Source organism: Dendrobates tinctorius, unplaced genomic scaffold, assembly GCF_039654945.1.
Source record: "Dendrobates tinctorius isolate UK_male_01 unplaced genomic scaffold, ASM3965494v1 ptg000231l, whole genome shotgun sequence".
NCBI classification, from domain to species: Eukaryota; Metazoa; Chordata; class Amphibia; order Anura; family Dendrobatidae; genus Dendrobates; species Dendrobates tinctorius.
This window is the reverse complement of record NW_027361898.1, coordinates 28918894-28945964: the sequence shown is the minus strand read 5'-3', so window position 1 is coordinate 28945964 and position 27071 is coordinate 28918894. Positions and strand designations below refer to the sequence as shown.

The 27071-nt window shown below is 44.9% G+C and overlaps 1 protein-coding gene across 1 annotated transcript in view; it reads left to right on the top strand.

Moving 5' to 3' along the window:
• The first annotated feature begins 3964 nt into the window (after nucleotides 1–3964).
• The window catches only part of LOC141059976 (ubiquitin carboxyl-terminal hydrolase 12-like), a 43156-nt gene continuing 20049 nt past the window's right edge, over nucleotides 3965–27071 (top strand). Inside the window, exons 1-2 of the mRNA XM_073556217.1 lie at nucleotides 3965–4097; nucleotides 24418–24644. Coding sequence (XP_073412318.1) covers nucleotides 24435–24644 — 210 coding nt within the window. The 5' untranslated portion in view covers nucleotides 3965–4097; nucleotides 24418–24434. The remainder of the gene's footprint in view (nucleotides 4098–24417; nucleotides 24645–27071) is intronic.

Below are 27071 nucleotides of genomic sequence, written 5' to 3'. Positions count from 1 at the left end.
TGGAGAATCATAATAGCAGGTCAGTTTTAGCATTTAGTGAACCTAGCAAAAAACACAGTGTTGGATTGCACTTTTTTTGCAATTTCACCCCACTTAGAATTTTTTTTCCTGTTGTTGAGTACACGACATGGTAAATCCAATTGTGTCGTTCAAAAGTACAACTCGTCCTGCAAAAAATAAGCCCTCACATGGCCACATTTACAGAAAAATAAAGTTATGGCTCTGGAAAGAAGGGGAGCGAAAATAACAAAGCAAAAAATCGAAAAACAGCTCTGGTCATGAAGGGGTTAAAAATCTTACGTGATACTGACTTTTGGAGCACATATTCATGTTCAGCATATCAAAATCTATGATACAATAACATTTTCTCAGGGGACAAGAACTTCCCTGAAATTGTTGCGCAGTGTAATCCAGTGTCTGTTTGGGAACTCTGCACCTCCTTCCAGGTTACCTTTGGTCTCTGTGCGGCCTCTCTGATTAATGCCCTCCTTGCCCAGGCTGAGAGTTTTGGTGGGCGGCCCTCTCTTGGCAGGCTGGGTATGGTACCGTATTCTTTCCATTTGATGATGATGGATTTGATGGAGCTCTGGGGGATCATCAGAAATTGGGATATTGTTTTTATAACCCAACCCTGACTTGTTCTTCTCAGCAGATTTGTCCCTGACTTGTTTGGAGATCTCCTTGGTCTTCATGGTGTTGTTTGGTTAGTGATTCCTCCTGGTTATTGGTGTTGCAGCCTCTGTGTCCATTCAGAAAAGGTAAAGTGTATATACTGACAGACATGTGACACTTAGATTGCTCACAGGTGGACGTCCTGTCACTAAGCATGTGACTTATGAAGATAACTGATTGCACCAGAAATTTTTAGGGGCTTCATAGCAAAAAGGGTGAATACATACGCACATACCAATTTTTAGTCATTTGATCCTATAAATTCAATTGTCTATATTTTTCTCACTTTACCAGCTTAGACTATTTAGTGCTGATGCAGCACACCCAAATCGTATTACAAAAATATTTAAACACAAGTTGTAATGTAGCAAATTAGGTACAAAGCCACAGGGGCAAATTTTTTTGCGAGCCACTGTAAGTGATACTGAAGTGCCTTTATTAGAGCGTGCGTTACCGGACAGAAACCAGTGAGATAAATATTACCACAGTAAAGGAATTCTTAACAAGAATAATCTGAGTCAAAATATGCTAAAAATATCAAAGTTTTTATTAATACCCAAAATTACAATAGATATGAACAATATATGATTACAGTACAGATGTGATTTGATCCTTGGGTAAAAAAAGGGCCGTAGAATAGGACAGGACATGGTAACTGAATGTGAATAACTAAGAGTTTTCATGAGACATGTAGATAAACTGGGCTGACTCTACACTCCATAATAGTAGGACAATAGTCCAATAAGGGGGCAGTAGTCCAGTGTCTGTCACAAAGTACCGGAAGGCTTATGTTGGACGTAATACTGTAGTTATTATGAGCTTAGGAAGTAAAGGGAGTATTTACCCATAATATTTGTCAGTACTGCCTGAACTGTGGCCACGTTCCCAACGCGTTTCACATTGATGTCGTTTCCTCAGGGGTGTAATAATAAAGGAATGCTGAAGATCAGGTTATCGGGTCCCTGTGATTATAAGGGGCACTGTACTTACCGGGCATGCCATGGCTAGGCCAGCGCACACTCTGAATAATGTGAGGGAGAATGGTGGCAATGATTGATAATGAGCATGCCCCAGTTACCACAAAATGCACATATACTGCAATCCTCAGCCTAAGGAGAGGCACACAATTTTTGCATGTACCCTTCCTATAGTCAGTTGCTGTTGTTGCTACTTTTGTATTATCTTTTCATATTCCCATATATTCTGCTTGTATTAACAATGATACTATTGTGTAATGGGTGTATTATTTATTCATATGCACTGAGCACTTTTTCTGCTTACCTGGGCAATGATCCTTTTTGCAAGGGCGAGGGTACATGAGGCTGGAGGCGCATCTACACTGTTGAATTAGAAAGTGGATATATTGCACCAGTAATTTTGGTGCTCTGCATCTCCAGAATGGAGCGGAGAAAAACCTTTTTGTCTACATTTCTGCTGCTTTGTGCAGTAATGTACAGTTTATAAAGTCAACATTTGTGATGGGTCTTGTTTAAATGCCAGATTGTGTGTTTTTGCAGACTGTTCATAGTTTTTTCCTTTGTGTGAGTTGTGACTGGTGTAAAGACTGGAGACCGCACATGGGAGCGTTCTCACTGGGCTATGAATAGAAATGCTAAAAATATCAGCGCCTCATTCTAATTCGGCTGCAAACTATTAGATGCCCTTTTGTTATCGTGAGCATATTAGCTAACAATTGAAGGTGAATGTGTTATTTTCCCTAGATTTTTTTTTTTTGGTGTTCTTCTAGGTTGTGTTATGCTTCTCTATATATAAAGCTCACATTAACGCGTTATTATATGTTAATGCATCTCTTGCTTTATCCAGTGTTATTTATTTTTAGAAAAGCATTGTTCGGTCCCTAGTTTTTTGCACGTTGTTACTGTGATCTGTCACGACTACTTTCCATACAAGAGCGATGACCGTAGAAATACTGACTTTTTATATGAAAACCAGAAATCTATTTTAACTAGGATAATTGTACTAATGTTTGGTATTTTTAGATCCTTGTGGCAGGCGAAGGTTTATACCCTGACTTAAATATTTGTTAAAAGTGAATGTCATCTGTATTTAAAGGGATTGCCCAATCAATATTTATTGCAGAGATACCCCTAGAATAGGTAATCAATATCAGATCAGGGGATGTCCAACACCTGGCCACCTCCACAATCAGCTGTTATAAGCTTTGGCAGCTGGATATAAGCTCATCGACCAGAGCTGCACTGAAAAGTTCCACTTACTATGTAGCGGCCTCTCCTAATTACTGCAGAACACTACAATACTCAGGAATGGCCACTGCACACTGAATGGAGCTAAGCAGTCATCTCCGTTCAATGAGCTTACATCCATCCGCTGCTGGGTGAGTAGTGAACATGCCGGGTATCGGGACCCACACCGATTTGATACTGAAACTATCCTAGGCTATACGTCATCAATACCAGATGGCCCTTTTATTAGTTGGATGTGAGGTCTTGGTCACATAGCCGTCAAAGACGCTGTTCATGTGATTAATCTGCAGATATGATAGAAAGGAAAAGAGCTGCATGCATCTTGGTAGTTCTTGACAATATCAGCAGAAACTATAATTGACCCTTACTCCACTGATGTCTCTTACTGGGCTGCTTGCTGTAGTTTTGATGGAATCACTGTTTTATCAGCAGGAGATCATCACTAGAGGACTAGTAAACCTGCTTCCAGGTAGTCCTCCATATTCATGAGCTCTGTATGACCCCACTGATCGGCAGCTTTCTCTGTGTATTCTGTACATGGGCAGAAAGCTGCCAATCAGTGATGTGGGTGGGGTTATTTCGTGCTCAGCATTCAGAGAACTGCTAGAAATAAATCAGATGATTTTAGCAAAAAATGACAGCAAGCAGTCCAGTAAGTGACACATCCCTGTATTTGGGGTCTCTGCCCCTACATTATTCTGCTCTCAAATGTGGAAACAAAAACATGGTGATAGATTCCCTTTAAGAGACTAAACTGCCAAACAATGTCTCTCAACTTTAAAAATGGAAATAATGAAGTCTAGTGATTCTCTTCTGATTTCTAATGTTTACTATTCTTATTGTTTTAATGATATTGTGTTTTTACTTCTATGCATTATGTATACAGAACATGTGTTTTTGACCCTCTTGTTACCAGATTTCTACAGATCTCTGTTCATGTACGTATGTTGCCTTGTCGTTTACTTATTTTTCTGTTCACTTTCTAGTTCGGCAACACCTGCTACTGCAACTCTGTTCTACAAGCACTTTATTTTTGTCGCCCGTTTCGGGAAAAAGTTCTGGCATACAAGGTCCAGCCACGGAAGAAGGAAAGCTTACTCACATGCCTGGCAGACCTATTTAACAGCATTGCCACGCAGAAGAAGAAAGTGGGGGTTATACCGCCCAAGAAATTCATCTCCAGGCTGAGGAAAGAAAATGGTATGTTAATAAAGCTTCCCTCAAAGCATGCAGTAATGGAAGGCAAAGTGTGTCTGAGTTCACTAATCCCCAAATGTTGTTCACAAACTCCGAGTATGGAAAAGTACACAAAAGTTCCGAAAAAGTTGTCTGATCACTGTGAACCCCCTTTTATCACCTGAACTAGAGTGTGAATGCTACTCTCCAAGTGGAAGTGAACATAGACATAGAGTGCATCCAATGACTTCTGTTGACTGCTAGAGTCCTCCAGCTAGACGGATGAATGCTTTTTTTGCAGCAACAGGTTTTGACTTCGGTTGATTTGTCCTATAATGATTTAAAATGCCCTAAAAAGGTTAAAAGATATCTAAGGCATAAAACCCTTATCATATCCGAAGGAACACTGTGCCTCTTCAGCTCTCCTTGTGTGTTTTAGAGATCCATAAAAAGTAGATGTCTGAGGCTGCACAGCTGGGAAACTGCAGAAATTGGCAAATTTCCCTGCGGAGAAATCCTTCTCCAAATTTTTATTTGGTGAACACATTAGCCCCAATTCATCAAAGCTTTCACACCAGAAACTGGCGTTAAAAGTCTTGAAGTCTCAAAATGTTTGCGCAACGCGAGACTTCACAAAAATGTAGCGACTTTTGGCAGTGTAGCGCCAGTTTCACCCAGCTCCTTAAAAGTGTGTAAGGCGGGAAGTAAAGTGTCATGGTGACCCACTCTTGTTAAATTCATGTCCCTGGAGTAAAAATTGTGGCAAGGCGTACCTAAAGGCTACTTCGAGCCTCGCCTGATTCATTAAGAGGCGTCCACATTTTAATGAATCGGGCGCCTCACACTCCTCCACACCCCCTCATCAAAATCAGTGTGAAAAACACTAGTCTTGATAACCCGGCTACCCAGTGACCCTGATGTATCATCTAGGTAAGGATTAGATGAAGTAAAGAAATGACTGATCACTAGTGTTGCCATAGTCATTGTTATTTATGGGAGAAGGGAAACCCTCCACCGTGTCAACGCCTCTCAACTGCGATGGAGAGAGCTAGATTTTTGGTGTTTTACTTTCTGGATTGTGAATGGAAGAGGACAGGAGCTTTTTATCCTCCTAATAAGTGGAGTCCTAAAATTGGAATAGGCAGCCATTAGATATTTATGTTGTGATGTTTTGTTGGGCCCCATGGAATTGTTTCAATCTGACATTGTGGCCCTCAGACCAAAAATAGTTTTGCATCTATGTTACAGGTCTTCTTCGTTATATGAGGATTAGTGATGGGCGAACTTGCTTGGATAACGTCTTACCGGACATGCTCGGGTGTTATCCAGGCATCTGGGCGTACTCGTTTATTATGTTTGAGTCCGTGCGGCTGCATGATTTGTGGCTGTTAGACACGGCACGTGGGGATTCCCTAACACACAGGCAATCCCCATGTGTTGAGGCTGTCTAACAGCCACAAATCATGCAGCCGCAGGGACTCAAACATAATAAACGAGTACGCCCAGATGCCTGGATAACACCCGAGCATGTCCGGTAAGACGTTATCCAAGCACGTTCACTCATCTGAGGATAATCAATATTAGGCTGCCTTCGCATACTCCAGTGTCACGATGCATGGGCTGGCTGGGGGCCTCAGTAGCCTTATGGGCATATACATTGAGCTGTGACGTTTGGCTTAGCAGACCCTTCTCCATTCCATGCATTGCAGTCCATACTCTAACCACGATAAACGGATGTGTGAACACTCAAAGTGAAGAAACTTTTTTTTTTTTTTTTTCCGTTTTTATTACTTTTGGAAAGTAAAACTGTAATCATCAGCCTCTTGACAATTGTGATCCATTTTCATGACTTGCTTTTCTACCATATTTTCATAGGCTCTTAAAGTAGGAATGGGAGAATCAATTCACAGGACACCGTTCCATTGGCCATGTTAAATAATTTGTGACCGCTGGATGGGAAGCCTGTGAATCTCCTCTCCTTCTGGCATTCCCTACTCTTCTTTTGGACTAATCATAAAAAGATTCGGGAAATCCAGTAGGCAATGAGATTCACGGGCATCCTGTACACCGGTACAAGTTATGGACCTGAGCCCTGCAAACTGATACTCCCATCCCTACTAATCACCATACCGCTCCATTACTCATGTTCTGTGCCGCACGTGCTGACATCAGCACTGAAGCCAGTGATTGGCTGCAGCGGTCATGTTTATGTCTGGCATTTCATTGCCACAGGAGTAGATGGGATGACTGAATCATTGGCACTAGAGCAGGGGGATATTTCACGGGCGAGTGTTGTTTTTATTTTTATATCGTTTCCTGCAGGCAGTTTACAGGGAATCTGTCAGCAGTTCTATGCATCCTAATCTGTGGGCAGCACAAAGAGGGGTCAGAAACCTGATTCCAGCACTGGGATCACATACTGGGCTGCTTGCTGTAGTTTTGATAACATCACTGAGAGGAAAGACTGGCTGAGCAGCAAATAGAACAGTAATTTATCAAAACAACAGCTAGCAGTCCAGTAATTGATCTATTTCTAGCATTAGGGTCTCTGCACCTACCATATGCTGCTCTCAGATGGGGTAACAAAAACCTGGTGACAGATTCCCTTTAATAAAAATCTGAAACGACCCTTTAGCATCTCCCTTTCCATGTAGTGGCAGGTAACATTAGCATTCCCCTGCACAGCACTTTATACTCACTTTGGGGCTGTTAACCTTCTCTGTAATCTTCTTGCTGGGTGTTAGTCTTCCACAGTATATAGGATTTACAGGGCATTCTCCTGAGATTTCTGTCTGAAGAATACAAAGATTATAGAATAACTGCACTTTTTTGCAAAACATTTGACATGTCAGAGAGACTTTTCTGAAGTTTTGATCAGTGGAGGTCTGTGAGCTGAACCCCCCACCATCACTAACACAAAGGTCTAAGCTGAGCACTGCTGCGCTCTCAGACTGGAGACAGGCTTGTAGACTTGGTATTGAACCCGTCTTCTGTAAAGCTTGGACTGAGCCTTTGCATAAGTGATTAGTAGGGGTGCCGGCACCCAGACCCAAAGTGATCAGAATCTCAGATACTTATTTATGGCATCACTTTTTCATCAGCATGGGACCAGCTGCTGATGACCTTGAGAAAAAGGTGATAAAGTGCCGATTTGAAGGTTTCCTACACTCAGTCGTGCACCTGTGCAGGGACCTGCAGCAGAGTCACAATTTATTTGAATCCGTTCTGCAACCCAGCAATTTTCAAATTCCTGACTGAATGTGGCCACAGGGTTAGCCCTAGGAACATCACGACTCCTACAAGCACCAGATGGACCCCAATGACTATAATGGGGTCCTTTTTTTCCCCGTTGGAATGGAATAGCACAGCGTGCTGCAATCTTTCTTCCAGTAAAAATGCTGGAACTTAACTCCTACTAAGAGTTATCTCTCAGAGTGTGATCTTGGACTCAGTTGGTTCCGATTTCATTGACTTGAGGGATTGTGTCTGATAGATCTTGAGAGACACAAGTTGGTCTCACAAGATGAGTGACATCGCCATCTAGTGGATTAATGTGTGCTTGGCCGTAAAACCCCTAGTATTGGATCTGAGATCCCTTTACATTTTACAAACTGGAAAGGTAAGACAGGAAATATAATGATCAGTGTTTTTCTGGAGCATTTGATTTTCCTCCCTTATTGATCTTCTTTTTGCCGATAAAACCTGTATGAACCTATAGAGCCATTCAGCACCCCTCAGCTGTAGTACACACTGTGTGGTAGGGTGACATGGTAAGTCACTGGATGTCATGCTTTGCAGCGCTGGGGTCCTAGGTTCAGATCTGACCACGGACAATATCTGCATGAAGTTTCAGTATTCCTGTGTATGCGTAGATTTCATCTCACACCCCAAACCTATTCTGAGAGATGAGATGGTTTCCAATCAAATTGATTGTGTTTGTGTCTGAAGTAAGGAGTTCACATTGTCCTCAGCGTCCTGCTGGTCTGGTGTGAATGGTACCCAATCTGCACATTTCTATAAAATGTCAGTGCTATAAAAGTACAAATTCATACATGTGAACACGTATGATGGAAATGGACATCTGAATTAGGAGCGAGTTCGCTGCATAGCGCCCAGTGAAGTCAGGGCTACTTGTCTAAATCTGTGACTAAAAACCTTCCCTTAGTGGTGACTGCTGGGAGAAAGACTTGTCGCTCCACTGTGCTACCACGTGAGAGGTAAGAAGTGGAAACTGGTGTATATGGCAGTGGAGGCCTTAATACTACTAGAGACCTTGTGATTAAGCCATCAATGTTAGATTAAAGGGGGTCTGATTCTTCAGTGGGGCCTCCCTGCTCCTACAAACCCTTCATGTACCCTTCATTGTATATATCAGATTTCAGTCTGATTTGTACTTGGATACATAGTACTTTTCGTAGCAGCTTTATATATTGCTGCTTTGCCCCATTCCCTAAATATGGCAATGAGCAGAATGTGTTACAATCAGGGCTGTGGAGACGGTAAGCCAAACCTTCCGACTCCGACCCCACAGCACTGGTCACTACTGAGCATGTACATAAAGTGCAGCACAGATTCATCTCATCTACGACCCCACAGCACTGGTCACTACTGAGCATGTGCATAAAGTGCAGCACACATTCATCTCATCTACAACCCCACAGCACTGGTCACTACTGACATGTACATAAAGGGCAGCACAGATACATCTCATCTACGACCCCACAGCACTGGTCACTACTGAGCATGTACATAAAGGGCAGCACAGATTCATCTCCGCTATGTCCCCATAGCACTGGTCACTACTGAGCATGTACATAAAGTGCAGCACAGATTCATCTCATCTACAACCCCACAGCACTGGTCACTACTGAGCATGTAAAGTGCAGCACAGATTCATCTCATCTACAACTCCACAGCACTGGTCACTACTGAGCATGTACATAAAGTGCAGCACAGATTCATCTCATCTATAATCCCACAGCACTGGTCACTACTGACATGTACATAAAGTGCAGCACAGATTCATCTCATCTACAACTCCACAGCACTGGTCACTACTGAGCATGTGCATAAAGTGCAGCACAGATTCATCTAATCTACAACCCCACAGCACTGGTCACTACTGAGCATGTAAAGTGCAGCACAGATTCATCTCATCTACGACCCCACAGTACTGGTCACTACTGAGCATGTACATAAAGTGCAGCACAGCTTCATCTCATCTCTGACCCCACAGCACTGCCTCACTACTGAGCATGTACATAAAGTGCAGCACAGATTCATCTCATCTATAATCCCACAGCACTGGTCACTACTGACATGTACATAAAGTGCAGCACAGATTCATCTCATCTACAACTCCACAGCACTGGTCACTACTGAGCATGTGCATAAAGTGCAGCACAGATTCATCTAATCTACAACCCCCACAGCACTGGTCACTATAGAGCATGTGCATAAAGTGCAGCACAGATTCATCTCGTCTACGACCCCACAGCACTGGTCACTACTGAGCATGTACATAAAGGGCAGCACAGATTCATCTCCTCTATCACTCCACAGCACTGGTCACTACTGAGCATGTACATAAAGTGCAGCACAGATTCATCTCATCTACAACTCCACAGCACTGGTCACTACTGAGCATGTACATAAAGTGCAGCACAGATTCATCTCATCTATAATCCCACAGCACTGGACACTACCGAGCATGTACATAAAGTGCAGCACAGATTCATCTCAACTACAACTCCACAGCACTGCCTCACTACTGAGCATGTACATAAAGTGCAGCACAGATTCATCTCATCTACAACTCCACAGCACTGGTCACTACTGAGCATGTACATAAAGTGCAGCACAGATTCATCTCATCTACAACTCCACAGCACTGGTCACTACTGAGCATGTACATAAAGTGCAGCACAGATTCATCTCATCTACAACTCCACAGCACTGGTCACTACTGAGCATGTACATAAAGGGCAGCACAGATTCATCTAATCTCTGACCCCACAGCACTGCCTCACTACTGAGCATGTACATAAAGTGCAGCACAGATTCATCTCATCTACAACCCCACAGCACTGGTCACTACTGAGCATGTGCATAAAGTGCAGCACAGATTCATCTCGTCTACGACTCCACAGCACTGGTCACTACCGAGCATGTACATAAAGTGCAGCACAGATTCATCTCATCTATGACTCCACAGCACTGGTTACTACTGAGCATGTACATAAAGGGCAGCACAGATTCATCTCATCTGTATCTCCACAGCACTGGTCACTACTGAGCATGTACATAAAGGGCAGCAAAGATTCATCTCATCTACAACTCCACAGCACTGCCTCACTACTGAGCATGTACATAAAGGACAGAACAGATTCATCTCACCTCCGACCCCACAGCACTGGTCACTACTGAGCATGTACATAAAGGGCAGCACAGATTCATCTCCTCTATGACTCCACAGCACTGCCTCACTACTGAGCATGTACATTAAGTGCAGCACAGATTCATCTCATCTACGACTCCACAGCACTGGTCACTACTGAGCATGTACATGAAGTGCAGCACAGATTCATCTCATCTACGACCCCACAGCACTGGTCACTACTGAGCATGTACATAAAGGGCTGCACAGATTCATCCCATCTACAACCCAACAGCACTGGTCCCTACTGAGCATGTACATAAAGGGCAGCACAGATTCATCTCCTCTATCACTCCACAGCACTGGTCACTACCGAGCATGTACATAAAGGGCAGCACAGATTCATCTCCTCTATCACTCCACAGCACTGGTCACTACCGAGCATGTACATAAAGGGCAGCACAGATTCATCTCCTCTATCACTCCACAGCACTGGTCACTACCGAGCATGTACATAAAGGGCAGTACAGATTCATCCCATCTACAACCCAAAAGCACTGGTCCCTACTGAGCATGTACATAAAGTGCAGCACAGATTCATCTCATCTACGACCCACAGCACTGGTCACTACTGAGCATGTACATAAAGTGCAGCACAGATTCATCTCATCTACCACCCCACAGCACTGGTCACTACCGAGCATTTACATAAAGGGCAGCACAGATTCATCTCCTCTATCACTCCACAGCACTGGTCACTACCGAGCATGTAAATAAAGGGCAGCACAGATTCATCTCCTCTATCACTCCACAGCACTGGTCACTACCGAGCATGTACATAAAGGGCAGCACAGATTCATCTCCTCTATCACTCCACAGCACTGGTCACTGCCGAGCATGTACATAAAGGGCAGCACAGATTCATCTCCTCTATGACTCCACAGCACTGCCTCACTACTGAGCATGTACATAAAGTGCAGCACAGATGCATCTCACCTGACTCCACAGCACTGGTCACTACTGAGCATGTACATAAAGGGCAGCACAGATTCATCTCATCTACGACCCCACAGCACTGGTCACTACTGAGCATGTACATAAAGGGCAGTACAGATTCATCTCATCTACAACTCCACAACACTGGTCACTACTGAGCATTTACATAAAGTCCAGCACAGATTCATCTCCTCTATGACTCCACAGCACTGATCACTACTGAGCATGTACATAAAGGGCAGTACAGATTCATCTCATCTACAACTCCACAACACTGGTCACTACTGAGCATTTACATAAAGTGCAGCACAGATTCATCTCCTCTATGACTCCACAGCACTGGTCACTACTGAGCATGTACATAAAGGGCAGTACAGATTCATCTCATCTACAACTCCACAGCACTGGTCACTACCGAGCATGTACATAAAGGGCAGCACAGATTCATCTCATCTACGACCCCACAGCACTGGTCACTACTGAGCATGTACATAAAGGGCAGTACAGATTCATCTCATCTACAACTCCACAACACTGGTCACTACTGAGCATTTACATAAAGTGCAGCACAGATTCATCTCCTCTATGACTCCACAGCACTGGTCACTACTGATCATGTACATAAAGTGCAGCACAGATTCATCTCATCTACAACTCCACAGCACTGGTCACTACTGAACATGTACATAAAGTGCAGCACAGATTCATCTCCTCTACAACTCCACAGCACTGGTCACTACTGAGCATGTACATAAAGTGCAGCACAGATTCATCTCACCTGACTCCACAGCACTGGTCACTACTGAGCATGTACATAAAGGGCAGTACAGATTCATCCCATCTACAACCCAACAGCACTGGTCACTACTGAGCATGTACATAAAGTGCAGCACAGATTCATCTCATCTACGACCCCACAGCACTGGTTACTACTGAGCATGTACATAAAGTGCAGCACAGATTCATCTCATCTACAACTCCACAGCACTGGTCACTACTGAGAATGTACATAAAGGGCAGCACAGATTCATCTCATCTCTGACCCCACAGCACTGCCTCACTACTGAGCATGTACATAAAGTGCAGCACAGATTCATCTCATCTACAACTCCACAGCACTGGTCACTACTGAACATGTACATAAAGTGCAGCACAGATTCATCTCCTCTACAACTCCACAGCACTGGTCACTACTGAGCATGTATATAAAGTGCAGCACAGATTCATCTCATCTATAATCCCACAGCACTGGTCACTACTGACATGTACATAAAGTGCAGCACAGATTCATCTAATCTACAACCCCCACAGCACTGGTCACTACAGAGCGTGTACATAAAGGGCAGCACAGATTCATCTCATCTACAACCCCACAGCACTGGTCACTACTGAGCATGTGCATAAAGTGCAGCACAGATTCATCTCGTCTACGACCCCACAGCACTGGTCACTACTGAGCATATACATAGAGGAGATGAATCTGTGCTGCCCTTTATGTACATGCTCAGTAGTGACCAGTGCTGTGGGGTCGTAGATGAGATGAATCTGTGCTGCACTTTATGCACATGCTCAGTAGTGACCAGTGCTGTGGAGTTGCAGATGAGATGAATCTGTGCTGCACTTTATGCACATGCTCGGTAGTGACCAGTGCTGTGGAGTGATAGAGGAGATGAATCTGTGCTGCCCTTTATCACTCCACAGCACTGGTCACTACCGAGCATGTGCATAAAGTGCAGCACAGATTCATCTCATCTGCAACTCCACAGCACTGGTCACTACTGAGCATGTACATAAAGGGCAGCACAGATTCATCTCCTCTATGACCCCATAGCACTGGTCACTACTGAGCATGTACATAAAGTGCAGCACAGATTCATCTCATCTACAACTCCACAGCACTGGTCACTACTGAGCATGTACATAAAGTGCAGCACAGATTCATCTCATCTACAACTCCACAGCACTGGTCACTACTGAGCATGTACATAAAGGGCAGCACAGATTCATCTCCTCTATGACCCCATAGCACTGGTCACTACTGAGCATGTACATAAAGTGCAGCACAGATTCATCTCATCTACAACTCCACAGCACTGGTCACTACTGAGCATGTAAAGTGCAGCACAGATTCATCTCATCTACGACCCCACAGTACTGGTCACTACTGACATGTACATAAAGTGCAGCACAGATTCATCTCATCTCTGACCCCACAGCACTGCCTCACTACTGAGCATGTACATAAAGTGCAGCACAGATTCATCTCATCTACAACTCCACAGCACTGGTCACTACTGAGCATGTGCATAAAGTGCAGCACAGATTCATCTAATCTACAACCCCCAAAGCACTGGTCACTATAGAGCGTGTACATAAAGTGCAGCACAGATTCATCTTATCTACAACCCCACAGCACTGGTCACTACTGAGCATGTGCATAAAGTGCAGCACAGATTCATCTCGTCTACGACCCCACAGCACTTGTCACTACTGAGCATGTACATAAAGGGCAGCACAGATTCATCTCATCTACAACTCCACAGCACTTGTCACTACTGAGCATGTACATAAAGTGCAGCACAGATTCATCTCATCTATAATCCCACAGCACTGGTCACTACCGAGCATGTACATAAAGTGCAGCACAGATTCATCTCAACTACAACTCCACAGCACTGCCTCACTACTGAGCATGTACATAAAGTGCAGCACAGATTCATCTCACCTCCGACCCCACAGCACTGGTCACTACTGAGCATGTACATAAAGGGCAGCACAGATTCATCTCCTCTATGACTCCACAGCACTGCCTCACTACTGAGCATGTACATTAAGTGCAGCACAGATTCATCTCACCTGACTCCACAGCACTGGTCTCTACTGAGCATGTACATAAAGGGCAGCACAGATTCATCTCAACTAAAACCCCACAGCACTGGTCATTGCTGAGCATGTACATAAAGGGCAGCACAGATTCATCTCATCTACGACTCCACAGCACTGGTCACTACTGAGCATGTACATAAAGTGCAGCACAGATTCATCTCATCTACGACTCCACAGCACTGGTCACTACTGAGCATGTACATAAAGGGCAGCACAGATTCATCTCATCTACGACCCCACAGTACTGGTCACTACTGAGCATGTACATAAAGTGCAGCACAGATTCATCTCATCTCTTACCCCACAGCACTGCCTCACTACTAAGCATGTACATAAAGTGCAGCACAGATTCATCTCATCTACAACTCCACAGCACTGGTCACTACTGAGCATGTACATAAAGTGCAGCACAGATTCATCTCATCTACAACTCCACAGCACTGGTCACTACTGAGCATGTACATAAAGTGCAGCACAGATTCATCTCATCTACAACTCCACAGCACTGGTCACTACTGAGCATGTACATAAAGGGCAGCACAGATTCATCTCATCTCTGACCCCACAGCACTGCCTCACTACTGAGCATGTACATAAAGTGCAGCACAGATTCATCTCATCTACAACTCCACAGCACTGGTCACTACTGAGCATGTACATAAAGTGCAGCACAGATTCATCTCATCTACAACTCCACAGCACTGGTCACAACTGAGCATGTACATAAAGTGCAGCACAGATTCATCTCATCTATAATCCCACAGCACTGGTCACTACTGACATGTACATAAAGTGCAGCACAGATTCATCTCATCTACGACCCCCACAGCACTGGTCACTACAGAGCATGTACATAAAGGGCAGCACAGATTCATCTCATCTACGACCCCACAGTACTGGTCACTACTGAGCATGTACATAAAGTGCAGCACAGATTCATCTCATCTCTTACCCCACAGCACTGCCTCACTACTAAGCATGTACATAAAGTGCAGCACAGATTCATCTCATCTACAACTCCACAGCACTGGTCACTACTGAGCATGTACATAAAGTGCAGCACAGATTCATCTCATCTACAACTCCACAGCACTGGTCACTACTGAGCATGTACATAAAGTGCAGCACAGATTCATCTCATCTACAACTCCACAGCACTGGTCACTACTGAGCATGTACATAAAGGGCAGCACAGATTCATCTCATCTATAATCCCACAGCACTGGTCACTACTGACATGTACATAAAGTGCAGCACAGATTCATCTCATCTACGACCCCCACAGCACTGGTCACTACAGAGCATGTACATAAAGGGCAGCACAGAGTCATCTCATCTACAACCCCACAGCACTGGTCACTACTGAGCATGTGCATAAAGTGCAGCACAGATTCATCTCGTCTACGACTCCACAGCACTGGTCACTACCGAGCATGTACATAAAGTGCAGCACAGATTCATCTCATCTACGACCCCACAGCACTGGTCACTACTGAGCATGTACATAAAGGGCAGCACAGATTCATCTCATCTACAACTCCACAGCACTGCCTCACTACTGAGCATGTACATAAAGGACAGCACAGATTCATCTCACCTCCGACCCCACAGCACTGGTCACTACTGAGCATGTACATAAAGGGCAGCACAGATTCATCTCCTCTATGACTCCACAGCACTGCCTCACTACTGAGCATGTACATTAAGTGCAGCACAGATTCATCTCACCTGACTCCACAGCACTGGTCTCTACTGAGCATGTACATAAAGGGCAGCACAGATTCATCTCAACTAAAACCCCACAGCACTGGTCATTGCTGAGCATGTACATAAACTGCAGCACAGATGCATCTCATCTACGACTCCACAGCACTGGTCACTACTGAGCATGTACATAAAGTGCAGCACAGATTCATCTCATCTACGACTCCACAGCACTGGTCACTACTGAGCATGTACATAAAGGGCAGCACAGATGCATCTCATCTACGACCCCACAGCACTGGTCACTACTGACCATGTACATAAAGGGCAGCACAGATTCATCTCCTCTATGACTCCACAGCACTGCCTCACTACTGAGCATGTACATAAAGTGCAGCACAGATTCATCTCACCTGACTCCACAGCACTAGTCACTACTGAGCATGTACATAAAGGGCAGTACAGATTCATCCCATCTACAACCCAACAGCACTGGTCACTACTGAGCATGTACATAAAGTGCAGCACAGATGCATCTCATCTACGACCCCACAGCACTGGTTACTACTGAGCATGTACATAAAGTGCAGCACAGATTCATCTCATCTCTGACCCCACAGCACTGCCTCACTACTGAGCATGTACATAAAGTGCAGCACAGATTCATCTCATCTACAACTCCACAGCACTGTTCACTACTGAGAATGTACATAAAGGGCAGCACAGATTCATCTCATCTCTGACCCCACAGCACTGCCTCACTACTGAGCATGTACATAAAGTGCAGCACAGATTCATCTCATCTACAACTCCACAGCACTGGTCACTACTGAGCATGTACATAAAGTGCAGCACAGATTCATCTCATCTACAACTCCACAGCACTGGTCACTACTGAGCATGTACATAAAGTGCAGCACAGATTCATCTCATCTACAACTCCACAGCACTGGTCACTACTGAGCATGTACATAAAGTGCAGCACAGATTCATCTCATCTATAATCCCACAGCACTGGTCACTACTGACATGTACATAAAGTGCAGCACAGATTCATCTAATCTACAACCCCCACAGCACTGGTCATTACAGAGCGTGTACATAAAGGGCAGCACAGATTCATCTCATCTACAACCCCACAGCACTGGTCACTACTGAGCATGTGCATAAAGTGCAGCACAGATTCATCTCGTCTACGACCCCACAGCACTGGTCACTACTGAGCATGTACATAAAGGGCAGCACAGATTCATCTCCTCTATCACTCCACAGCACTGGTCACTACCGAGCATGTACATAAAGTGCAGCACAGATTCATCTCATCTACAACTCCACAGCACTGGTCACTACTGAGCATGTACATAAAGGGCAGCACAGATTTATCTCCTCTATAATCCCACAGCACTGGTCACTACTGAGCATGTAAAGTGCAGCACAGATTCATCTCATCTAAAACCCCACAGCACTGGTCACTACTGACCATGTACATAAAGTGCAGCACAGATTCATCTCATCTCTGACCCCACAGCACTGCCTCACTACTGAGCATGTACATAAAGTGCAGCACAGATTCATCTCATCTACAACTCCACAGCACTGGTCACTACTGAGCATGTACATAAAGTGCAGCACAGACTCATCTTATCTACAACTCCACAGCACTGGTCACTACTGAGCATGTACATAAAGTGCAGCACAGATTCATCTCATCTATAATCCCACAGCACTGGTCACTACTGACATGTACATAAAGTGCAGCACAGATTCATCTCATCTACAACTCCACAGCACTGGTCACTACTGAGCATGTGCATAAAGTGCAGCACAGATTCATCTCATCTACAACCCCACAGCACTGGTCACTACTGAGCATGTACATAAAGTGCAGCACGGATACATCTCATCTACGACCCCACAGCACTGGTCACTACTGAGCATGTACATAAAGGGCAGCACAGATTCATCTCCTCTATGACCCCATAGCACTGGTCACTACTGAGCATGTACATAAATTGCAGCACAGATTCATCTCATCTACAACCCCACAGCACTGGTCACTACTGAGCATGTAAAGTGCAGCACAGATTCATCTCATCTACGACCCCACAGTACTGGTCACTACTGAGCATGTACATAAAGTGCAGCACAGCTTCATCTCATCTCTGACCCCACAGCACTGCCTCACTACTGAGCATGTACATAAAGTGCAGCACAGATTCATCTCATCTACAACTCCACAGCACTGGTCACTACTGAGCATGTACATAAAGTGCAGCACAGATTCATCTCATCTACAACCCCCACAGCACTGGTCACTACTGAGCATGTACATAAAGGGCAGCACAGATTCATCTCCTCTATCACTCCACAGCACTGGTCACTACTGAGCATGTACATAAAGTGCAGCACAGATTCATCTCATCTACAACTCCACAGCACTGGTCACTACTGAGCATGTACATAAAGTGCAGCACAGATTCATCTCATCTATAATCCCACAGCACTGGTCACTACTGACATGTACATAAAGTGCAGCACAGATTCATCTCATCTACGACCCCACAACAATGGTCACTACTGAGCATGTACATAAAGGGCAGCACAGATTCATCTCCTCTATGACCCCATAGCACTGGTCACTACTGAGCATGTACATAAAGTGCAGCACAGATTCATCTCATCTACAACTCCACAGCACTGGTCACTACTGAGCATGTACATAAAGTGCAGCACAGATTTATCTCCTCTATAATCCCACAGCACTGGTCACTACTGAGCATGTAAAGTGCAGCACAGATTCTTCTCATCTACGACCCCACAGTACTGGTCACTACTGAGCATGTAAAGTGCAGCACAGCTTCATCTCATCTCTGACCCCACAGCACTGCCTCACTACTGAGCATGTACATAAAGTGCAGCACAGATTCATCTCATCTACAACTCCACAGCACTGGTCACTACTGAGCATGTACATAAAGTGCAGCACAGATTCATCTCATCTACAACTCCACAGCACTGGTCACTACTGAGCATGTACATAAAGTGCAGCACAGATTCATCTCCTCTATAATCCCACAGCACTGGTCACTACTGACATGTACATAAAGTGCAGCACAGATTCATCTCATCTACAACCCCACAGCACTGGTCACTACTGAGCATGTGCATAAAGTGCAGCACAGATTCATCTCGTCTACGACCCCACAGCACTGGTCACTACTGAGCATGTACATAAAGGGCAGCACAGATTCATCTCCTCTATCACTCCACAGCACTGGTAACTACTGAGCATGTACATAAAGTGCAGCACAGATTCATCTCATCTACAACACCACAGCACTGGTCACTACTGAGCATGTACATAAAGTGCAGCACAGATTCATCTCATCTACAACTCCACAGCACTGGTCACTACTGAGCATGTACATAAAGTGCAGCACAGATTCATCTCATCTACAACTCCACAGCACTGGTCACTACTGAGCATGTACATAAAGTGCAGCACAGATTCATCTCATCTACAACTCCACAGCACTGGTCACTACTGAGCATGTACATAAAGTGCAGCACAGATTCATCTCATCTCTGACCCCACAGCACTGCCTTACTACTGAGCATGTACATAAAGTGCAGCACAGATTCATCTCATCTATAATCCCACAGCACTGGTCACTACTGACATGTACATAAAGTGCAGCACCGATTCATCTCATCTACGACCCCCACAGCACTGGTCACTACAGAGCATGTACATAAAGTGCAGCACAGATTCATCTCGTCTACGACCCCACAGCACTGGTCACTACTGAGCATGTACATAAAGGGCAGCACAGATTCATCTCCTCTATGACTTCACAGCACTGCCTCACTACTGAGCATGTACATAAAGTGCAGCACAGATGCATCTCACCTGACTCCACAGCACTGGTCACTACTGAGCATGTACATAAAGGGCAGCACAGATTCATCTCAACTAAAACCCCACAGCACTGGTCACTACTGAGCATGTACATAAAGTGCAGCACAGATGCATCTCATCTACGACTCCACAGCACTGGTCACTACCGAGCATGTACATAAAGGGCAGCACAGATTCATCTCATCTACGACCCCACAGCACTGGTCACTACTGAGCATGTACATAAAGTGCAGCACAGATTCATCTCACCTGACTCCACAGCACTGGTCACTACTGAGCATGTACATAAAGGGCAGTACAGATTCATCTCATCTACGACCCCACAGCACTGTTCACTACTGAGCATGTACATAAAGTGCAGCACAGATTCATCTCATCTACAACCCCACAGCACTGGTCACTACTGAGCATGTACATAAAGTGCAGCACAGATTCATCTCATCTACGACACCACAGCACTGGTCACTACTGAGCATGTACATAAAGGGCAGCACAGATTCATCTCATCTACAACACCACAGCACTGGTCACTACTGAGCATGTACATAAAGGACAGCACAGATTCATCTCCTCTATGACTCCACAGCACTGCCTCACTACTGAGCATGTACATAAAGGGCAGTACAGATTCATCTCACCTGACTCCACAGCACTGGTCACTACTGAGCATGTACATAAAGTGCAGCACAGATTCATCTCATCTACAACCCCACAGCACTGGTCACTACTGAGCATGTGCATAAAGTGCAGCACAGATTCATCTCATCTACGACCCCACAGCACTGGTCACTACTGAGCATGTACGTAAAGTGCAGCACAGATTCATCTCAACTACAACTCCACAGCACTGCCTCACTACTGAGCATGTACATAAAGTGCAGCACAGATTCATCTCACCTCCGACCCCACAGCACTGGTCACTACTGAGCATGTACATAAAGGGCAGCACAGATTCATCTCATCTACAACTCCACAGCACTGCCTTACTACTGAGCATGTACATAAAGGGCAGCACAGATTCATCTCATCTACGACTCCACAGCACTGGTCACTACTGAGCATGTACATAAAGTGCAGCACAGATTCATCTCATCTACGACCCCACAGCACTGGTCACTACTGAGCATGTACATAAAGGGCAGCACAGATTCATCTCATCTATAGTCCCACAGCACTGGTCACTACTGAGCATGTGCATAAAGTGCAGCACAGATTCATCTCGTCTACGACCCCACAGCACTGGTCACTACTGAGCATGTACATAAAGGGCAGCACAGATTCATCTCCTCTATCACTCCACAGCACTGGTCACTACCGAGCATGTACGTAAAGGGCAGCACAGATTCATCTCCTCTATGACTCCACAGCACTGCCTCACTACTGAGCATGTACATAAAGGGCAGTACAGATTCATCTCACCTGACTCCACAGCACTGGTCACTACTGAGCATGTACATAAAGGGCAGTACAGATTCATCCCATCTACAACCCAACAGCACTGGTCACTACTGAGCATGTACATAAAGTGCAGCACAGATTCATCTCATCTCTGACCCCACAGCACTGCCTCACTACTGAGCATGTACATAAAGTGCAGCACAGATTCATCTAATCTACAACCCCCACAGCACTGGTCACTACAGAGCGTGTACATAAAGGGCAGCACAGATTCATCTCATCTACAACCCCACAGCACTGGTCACTACTGAGCATGTGCATAAAGTGCAGCACAGATTCATCTCATCTACGACCCCACAGCACTGGTCACTACTGAGCATGTACGTAAAGTGCAGCACAGATTCATCTCAACTACAACTCCACAGCACTGCCTCACTACTGAGCATGTACATAAAGTGCAGCACAGATTCATCTCACCTCCGACCCCACAGCACTGGTCACTACTGAGCATGTACATAAAGGGCAGCACAGATTCATCTCATCTACAACTCCACAGCACTGCCTTACTACTGAGCATGTACATAAAGGGCAGCACAGATTCATCTCATCTACGACTCCACAGCACTGGTCACTACTGAGCATGTACATAAAGTGCAGCACAGATTCATCTCATCTACGACCCCACAGCACTGGTCACTACTGAGCATGTACATAAAGGGCAGCACACATTCATCTCATCTATAGTCCCACAGCACTGGTCACTACTGAGCATGTGCATAAAGTGCAGCACAGATTCATCTCGTCTACGACCCCACAGCACTGGTCACTACTGAGCATGTACATAAAGGGCAGCACAGATTCATCTCCTCTATCACTCCACAGCACTGGTCACTACCGAGCATGTACGTAAAGGGCAGCACAGATTCATCTCATCTACGACTCCACAGCACTGGTCACTACTGAGCATGTACATAAAGTGCAGCACAGATTCATCTCATCTACGACCCCACAGCACTGGTCACTACTGAGCATGTACATAAAGGGAAGCACAGATTCATCTCATCTACAACTCCACAGCACTGCCTCACTACTGAGCATGTACATAAAGGGCAGCACAGATTCATCTCGCCTCCGACCCCACAGCACTGGTCACTACTGAGCATGTACATAAAGAGTAGCACAGATTCATCTCCTCTATGACTCCACAGCACTGCCTCACTACTGAGCATGTACATTAAGTGCAGCACAGATTCATCTCACCTGACTCCACAGCACTGGTCACTACAGAGCATGTACATAAAGTGCAGCACAGATTCATCTCACCTGACTCCACAGCATTGGTCACTACTGAGCATGTACATAAAGTGCAGCACAGATTCATCCCATCTACAACCCAACAGCACTGGTCACTACTGAGCATGTACATAAAGTGCAGCACAGATTCATCTCATCTACAACTCCACAGCATTGGTCACTACTGAGCATGTACATAAAGTGCAGCACAGATTCATCTCATCTACGACCACACAGCACTGGTCACTACTGAGCATGTACATAAAGGGCTGCACAGATTCATCTCCTCTATGACTCCACAGCACTGCCTCACTACTGAGCATGTACATAAAGTGCAGCACAGATTCATCTCGCCTGACTCCACAGCACTGGTCACTACTGAGCATGTACATAAAGGGCAGCACAGATTCATCTCATCTACGACTCCACAGCACTGGTCACTACAGAGCATGTACATAAAGTGCAGCACAGATTCATCTCATTTATGACCCCACAGCACTGGTCACTACTGAGCATGTACATAAAGGGCAGTACAGATTCATCTCATCTACAACCCCACAGCACTGGTCACTCCTGAGCATGCACATAAAGTGCAGCACAGATTCATCTCATCTACGACTCCACAGCACTGGTCACTACAGAGCATGTACATAAAGTGCAGCACAGATTCATCTCATTTATGACCCCACAGCACTGGTCACTACTGAGCATGTACATAAAGGGCAGTACAGATTCATCCCATCTACAACCCAACAGCACTGGTCACTACTGAGCATGTACATAAAGGGCTGCACAGATTCATCTCATCTACAACTCCACAGCATTGGTCACTACTGAGCATGTACATAAAGTGCAGCACAGATTCATCCCATCTACAACCCAACAGCACTGGTCACTACTGAGCATGTACATAAAGTGCAGCACAGATTCATCTCATCTACAACTCCACAGCATTGGTCACTACTGAGCATGTACATAAAGTGCAGCACAGATTCATCTCATCTACGACCACACAGCACTGGTCACTACTGAGCATGTACATAAAGGGCTGCACAGATTCATCTCCTCTATGACTCCACAGCACTGCCTCACTACTGAGCATGTACATAAAGTGCAGCACAGATTCATCTCGCCTGACTCCACAGCACTGGTCACTACTGAGCATGTACATAAAGGGCAGTACAGATTCATCTCATCTACGACCCACAGCACTGGTCACTACTGAGCATGTACATAAAGTGCAGCACAGATTCATCTCATCTATGACCCCACAGCACTGCCTCACTACTGAGCATGTACATAAAGGGCAGCACAGATTCATCTCCTCTAACCCCACAGCACTGGTCACTACTGAGCATGTACATAAAGTGCAGCACAGATTCATCTCATCTACGACCACACAGCACTGGTCACTACTGAGCATGTGCATAAAGTGCAGTACAGATTCATCTCCACTAAAGGCCGAGGTCCGGTCCTCAGATCAGGAACAAAACAGACATTTATAGGACATTTCCTAATTTTCCCAAATTATTCTGAAAACATTTACAGCACATCCTGGACTGAACTACTGTACCCCAATATATATATATTTTAGAAGTCAGTCTGTCCATTGTATACCAACTCCTTTAAATTGGACACTGACTCTATTGCCCTGGTTGTAAGGACTAGCCATAGTAATATCTGAATTTATAGGACTTCTTTGGACTGGGGGGGAGTTCACTATGATTTCTCCTCGCTCTGAAAACCTGACCTGAATGTCTTCTGTTTTGCAGAACTGTTTGACAACTACATGCAGCAGGATGCCCATGAGTTCCTGAACTACCTTCTCAACACTATCGCCGACCTGCTGCAGGAAGAAAAGAAGCAGGAGAACCACAACGGCAAGCTGCAGAATGGGAGCTTAGATCTGCAGGAGCCAGATAAGCCCGACCTAACCTGGGTTCATGAGATCTTCCAGGGGACTTTAACCAATGAAACCAGATGTCTTAACTGTGAAACTGTGAGTTACGTGCACTAGACCAAGCACTTACAGGGCAGTAGCGTAAGAGAAATGAGATAGTTTGGGGTAGTGCTCACCTAGGGAGGTCGTGTATGGCCACAAGTCCAATAAGAGCCTTAAGAGCCGTAGCTTCAGCCCCATGGATGGAGGAAATAGTCTTTTAGATGGCATACCACTTTAGTGGAGAACATATATTTTTATTTTACCTTGAAAAAGGTGCCAGTGCAGTGCCGAAACTCGTGGATAACAAATACCTTTATTTTATACCATTTGGGATTCTTCATTTCTGCAAGCGCAGCCCAGGTGGTGTGATCTGTCCACTAAAGTCATTGCTCTCTGTGTAATCATGTAGTCATCTCTTATCCTCCTTATGGAGAGCAGCTCACTGAATGCTCATTTTCCAGGTAGACCTGTTAAACAAAGCACTGCAGAGCTCCCACTGAGATCAGTGGGTGTCTATTAACTTCAGTGAATAACTACAATCTCTCAAAGCATTGATTGGAGGAGGGGACAAGCCTCTGTTAAGGGTATTTCTCACATAGCGAGATCGCTAGCGATATTGCTAAAGCGTCACTGATTTTGTGACGCAACAGCGATCTCGCTTTGTGTGATACGTACCCACAACCGCAAACCCTCCCCCCCCCCCCCGCTGGATATCACTGATCGTGCTCGAATGGCCTGGGCCATTTTCTCGCTGTTGGTGTCCCGCTGGCCGGCATGCATCACTGTGTTCGTCGCCGGCTAGCGACGTCACAGAACTCATGGACGCACGCGGAAGTAGTCAGAATCGCTGCGGTGTGACAGGTAACAGCGACCGCCGACGGATCGCTTAACACTGCTGCGTCGCTGGAAAGATCTTCCTGTGTGGCAGCTCACTAGCGACCATTTAGCGATGCACCAGCGATCCTGACCAGGTCGTATCATTGTCGGGATCACTGGTGCATCGCTAAATGTAACGGGACCCTTACTTCTTAAAGAACCTGTCATATCTTACAGAGCAGGGGAAGATGAGCAGATGGATATCTGGTATTGATTTATTTACACTTCTGCTCATTGAGGAGTCTGGTTGGTGGGGGGTGTTATCTTTTCCTCCTATAGTCCATTCAGGTGTGTCTGGTCAGTCACAGAATTGGACCGACCATGAGACACACAAATCCTTAGTTAGCACTCCCTGAAATCCACAAGCTCAATCTTTTTCCGAATAAAAGTATCATTGTATTTAGCTTCTCTGTGTATGCATCATGCTGCCCACAGATACTTGGGATGTGCGGATATTGAGATGTCATCCTATCCGTAGAATGTAAGTCCGCAAGGACAGGGTCCTCTCCCCTCTGTACCAGTCTGTCATTGTAAATTTATGTACTGTTAATATCTATAACTTTGTATGTAACCCCCCTTCTCATGTACAGCACCATGGAATTAATGGCGCTATATAAATAATAATAATAATAATAATAATAATAATAATAATAATTCAAGCAAGCTTGATTAGGACTCAATATGAATGGCGTTTCTCCAGAATTTTCCGTTTCCATTCAAATGAATGGATCCTATCCTGAAACATTTTTATTTTAATTTTTATGATCCTGAAAGAGATCCAAAAAATTGAAATGACTACTTGACAACATCAGATCCTAAGATGTATAGCCATGCAGAGTATGTAAAATTGAGTAAATTGTAAAAATGTCAGCCGTCAATCGCATAAATATCTGGCCTAACCACTTCACTAGTTACAGAGAAGGATCAGTCCGTTTCCCTGTAAATGCCCAATTCTTTTGTCCTCCGGCACCGCAGATATCTGCCCGCTTCTCTCTACCTGTTAACACATATGAACTTCTAGGGTAGTGCTCATATGTATGGGGGGATTCCTCAGAGACCACTGTTGGCACATTTTAGGTCTGTCTGACGAATGGTAACTCCAATTCTACTGAAATGACTCATTAGAATCAAATTCTGCACCATTTTTCGCATTGATTTTTACTGTATAAGTCTACATGTCTCCCCTCTTCAGCCGTAGACAGGATGGCATGTGCAGTAATAATAATTTTATTTCTATAACGCCAACATATTCCGCAGCACTTTACTTTATAAAGTAAGTCGGGTGCAAAAAAAAAAAAAAATCAGCCTAACATCTGTAGGAAAATGTAGCACCGTGCTAAGGCTAGTTTCACACTTGCTTTTTTTTGCAGCGCGTTTTTCCCGCAAAAAACGCATTGAAAAAACGCATACAAAAGCATACAACTGCTGCGTTTTTTTCAAGCATTTTTATGAGCATGCATGAAAAAAACGCAGCGTTTTTATGCGTTTGTATGCGTTTTTAGTGCGTTTTTACCGCGTTTGCGTTTTTTTCCAACATTAGGTGGCCCCTCACACTAACCCAAACCATGACTTTACTAACCCTAACCCTGACCCTAACCCTTAACCAAA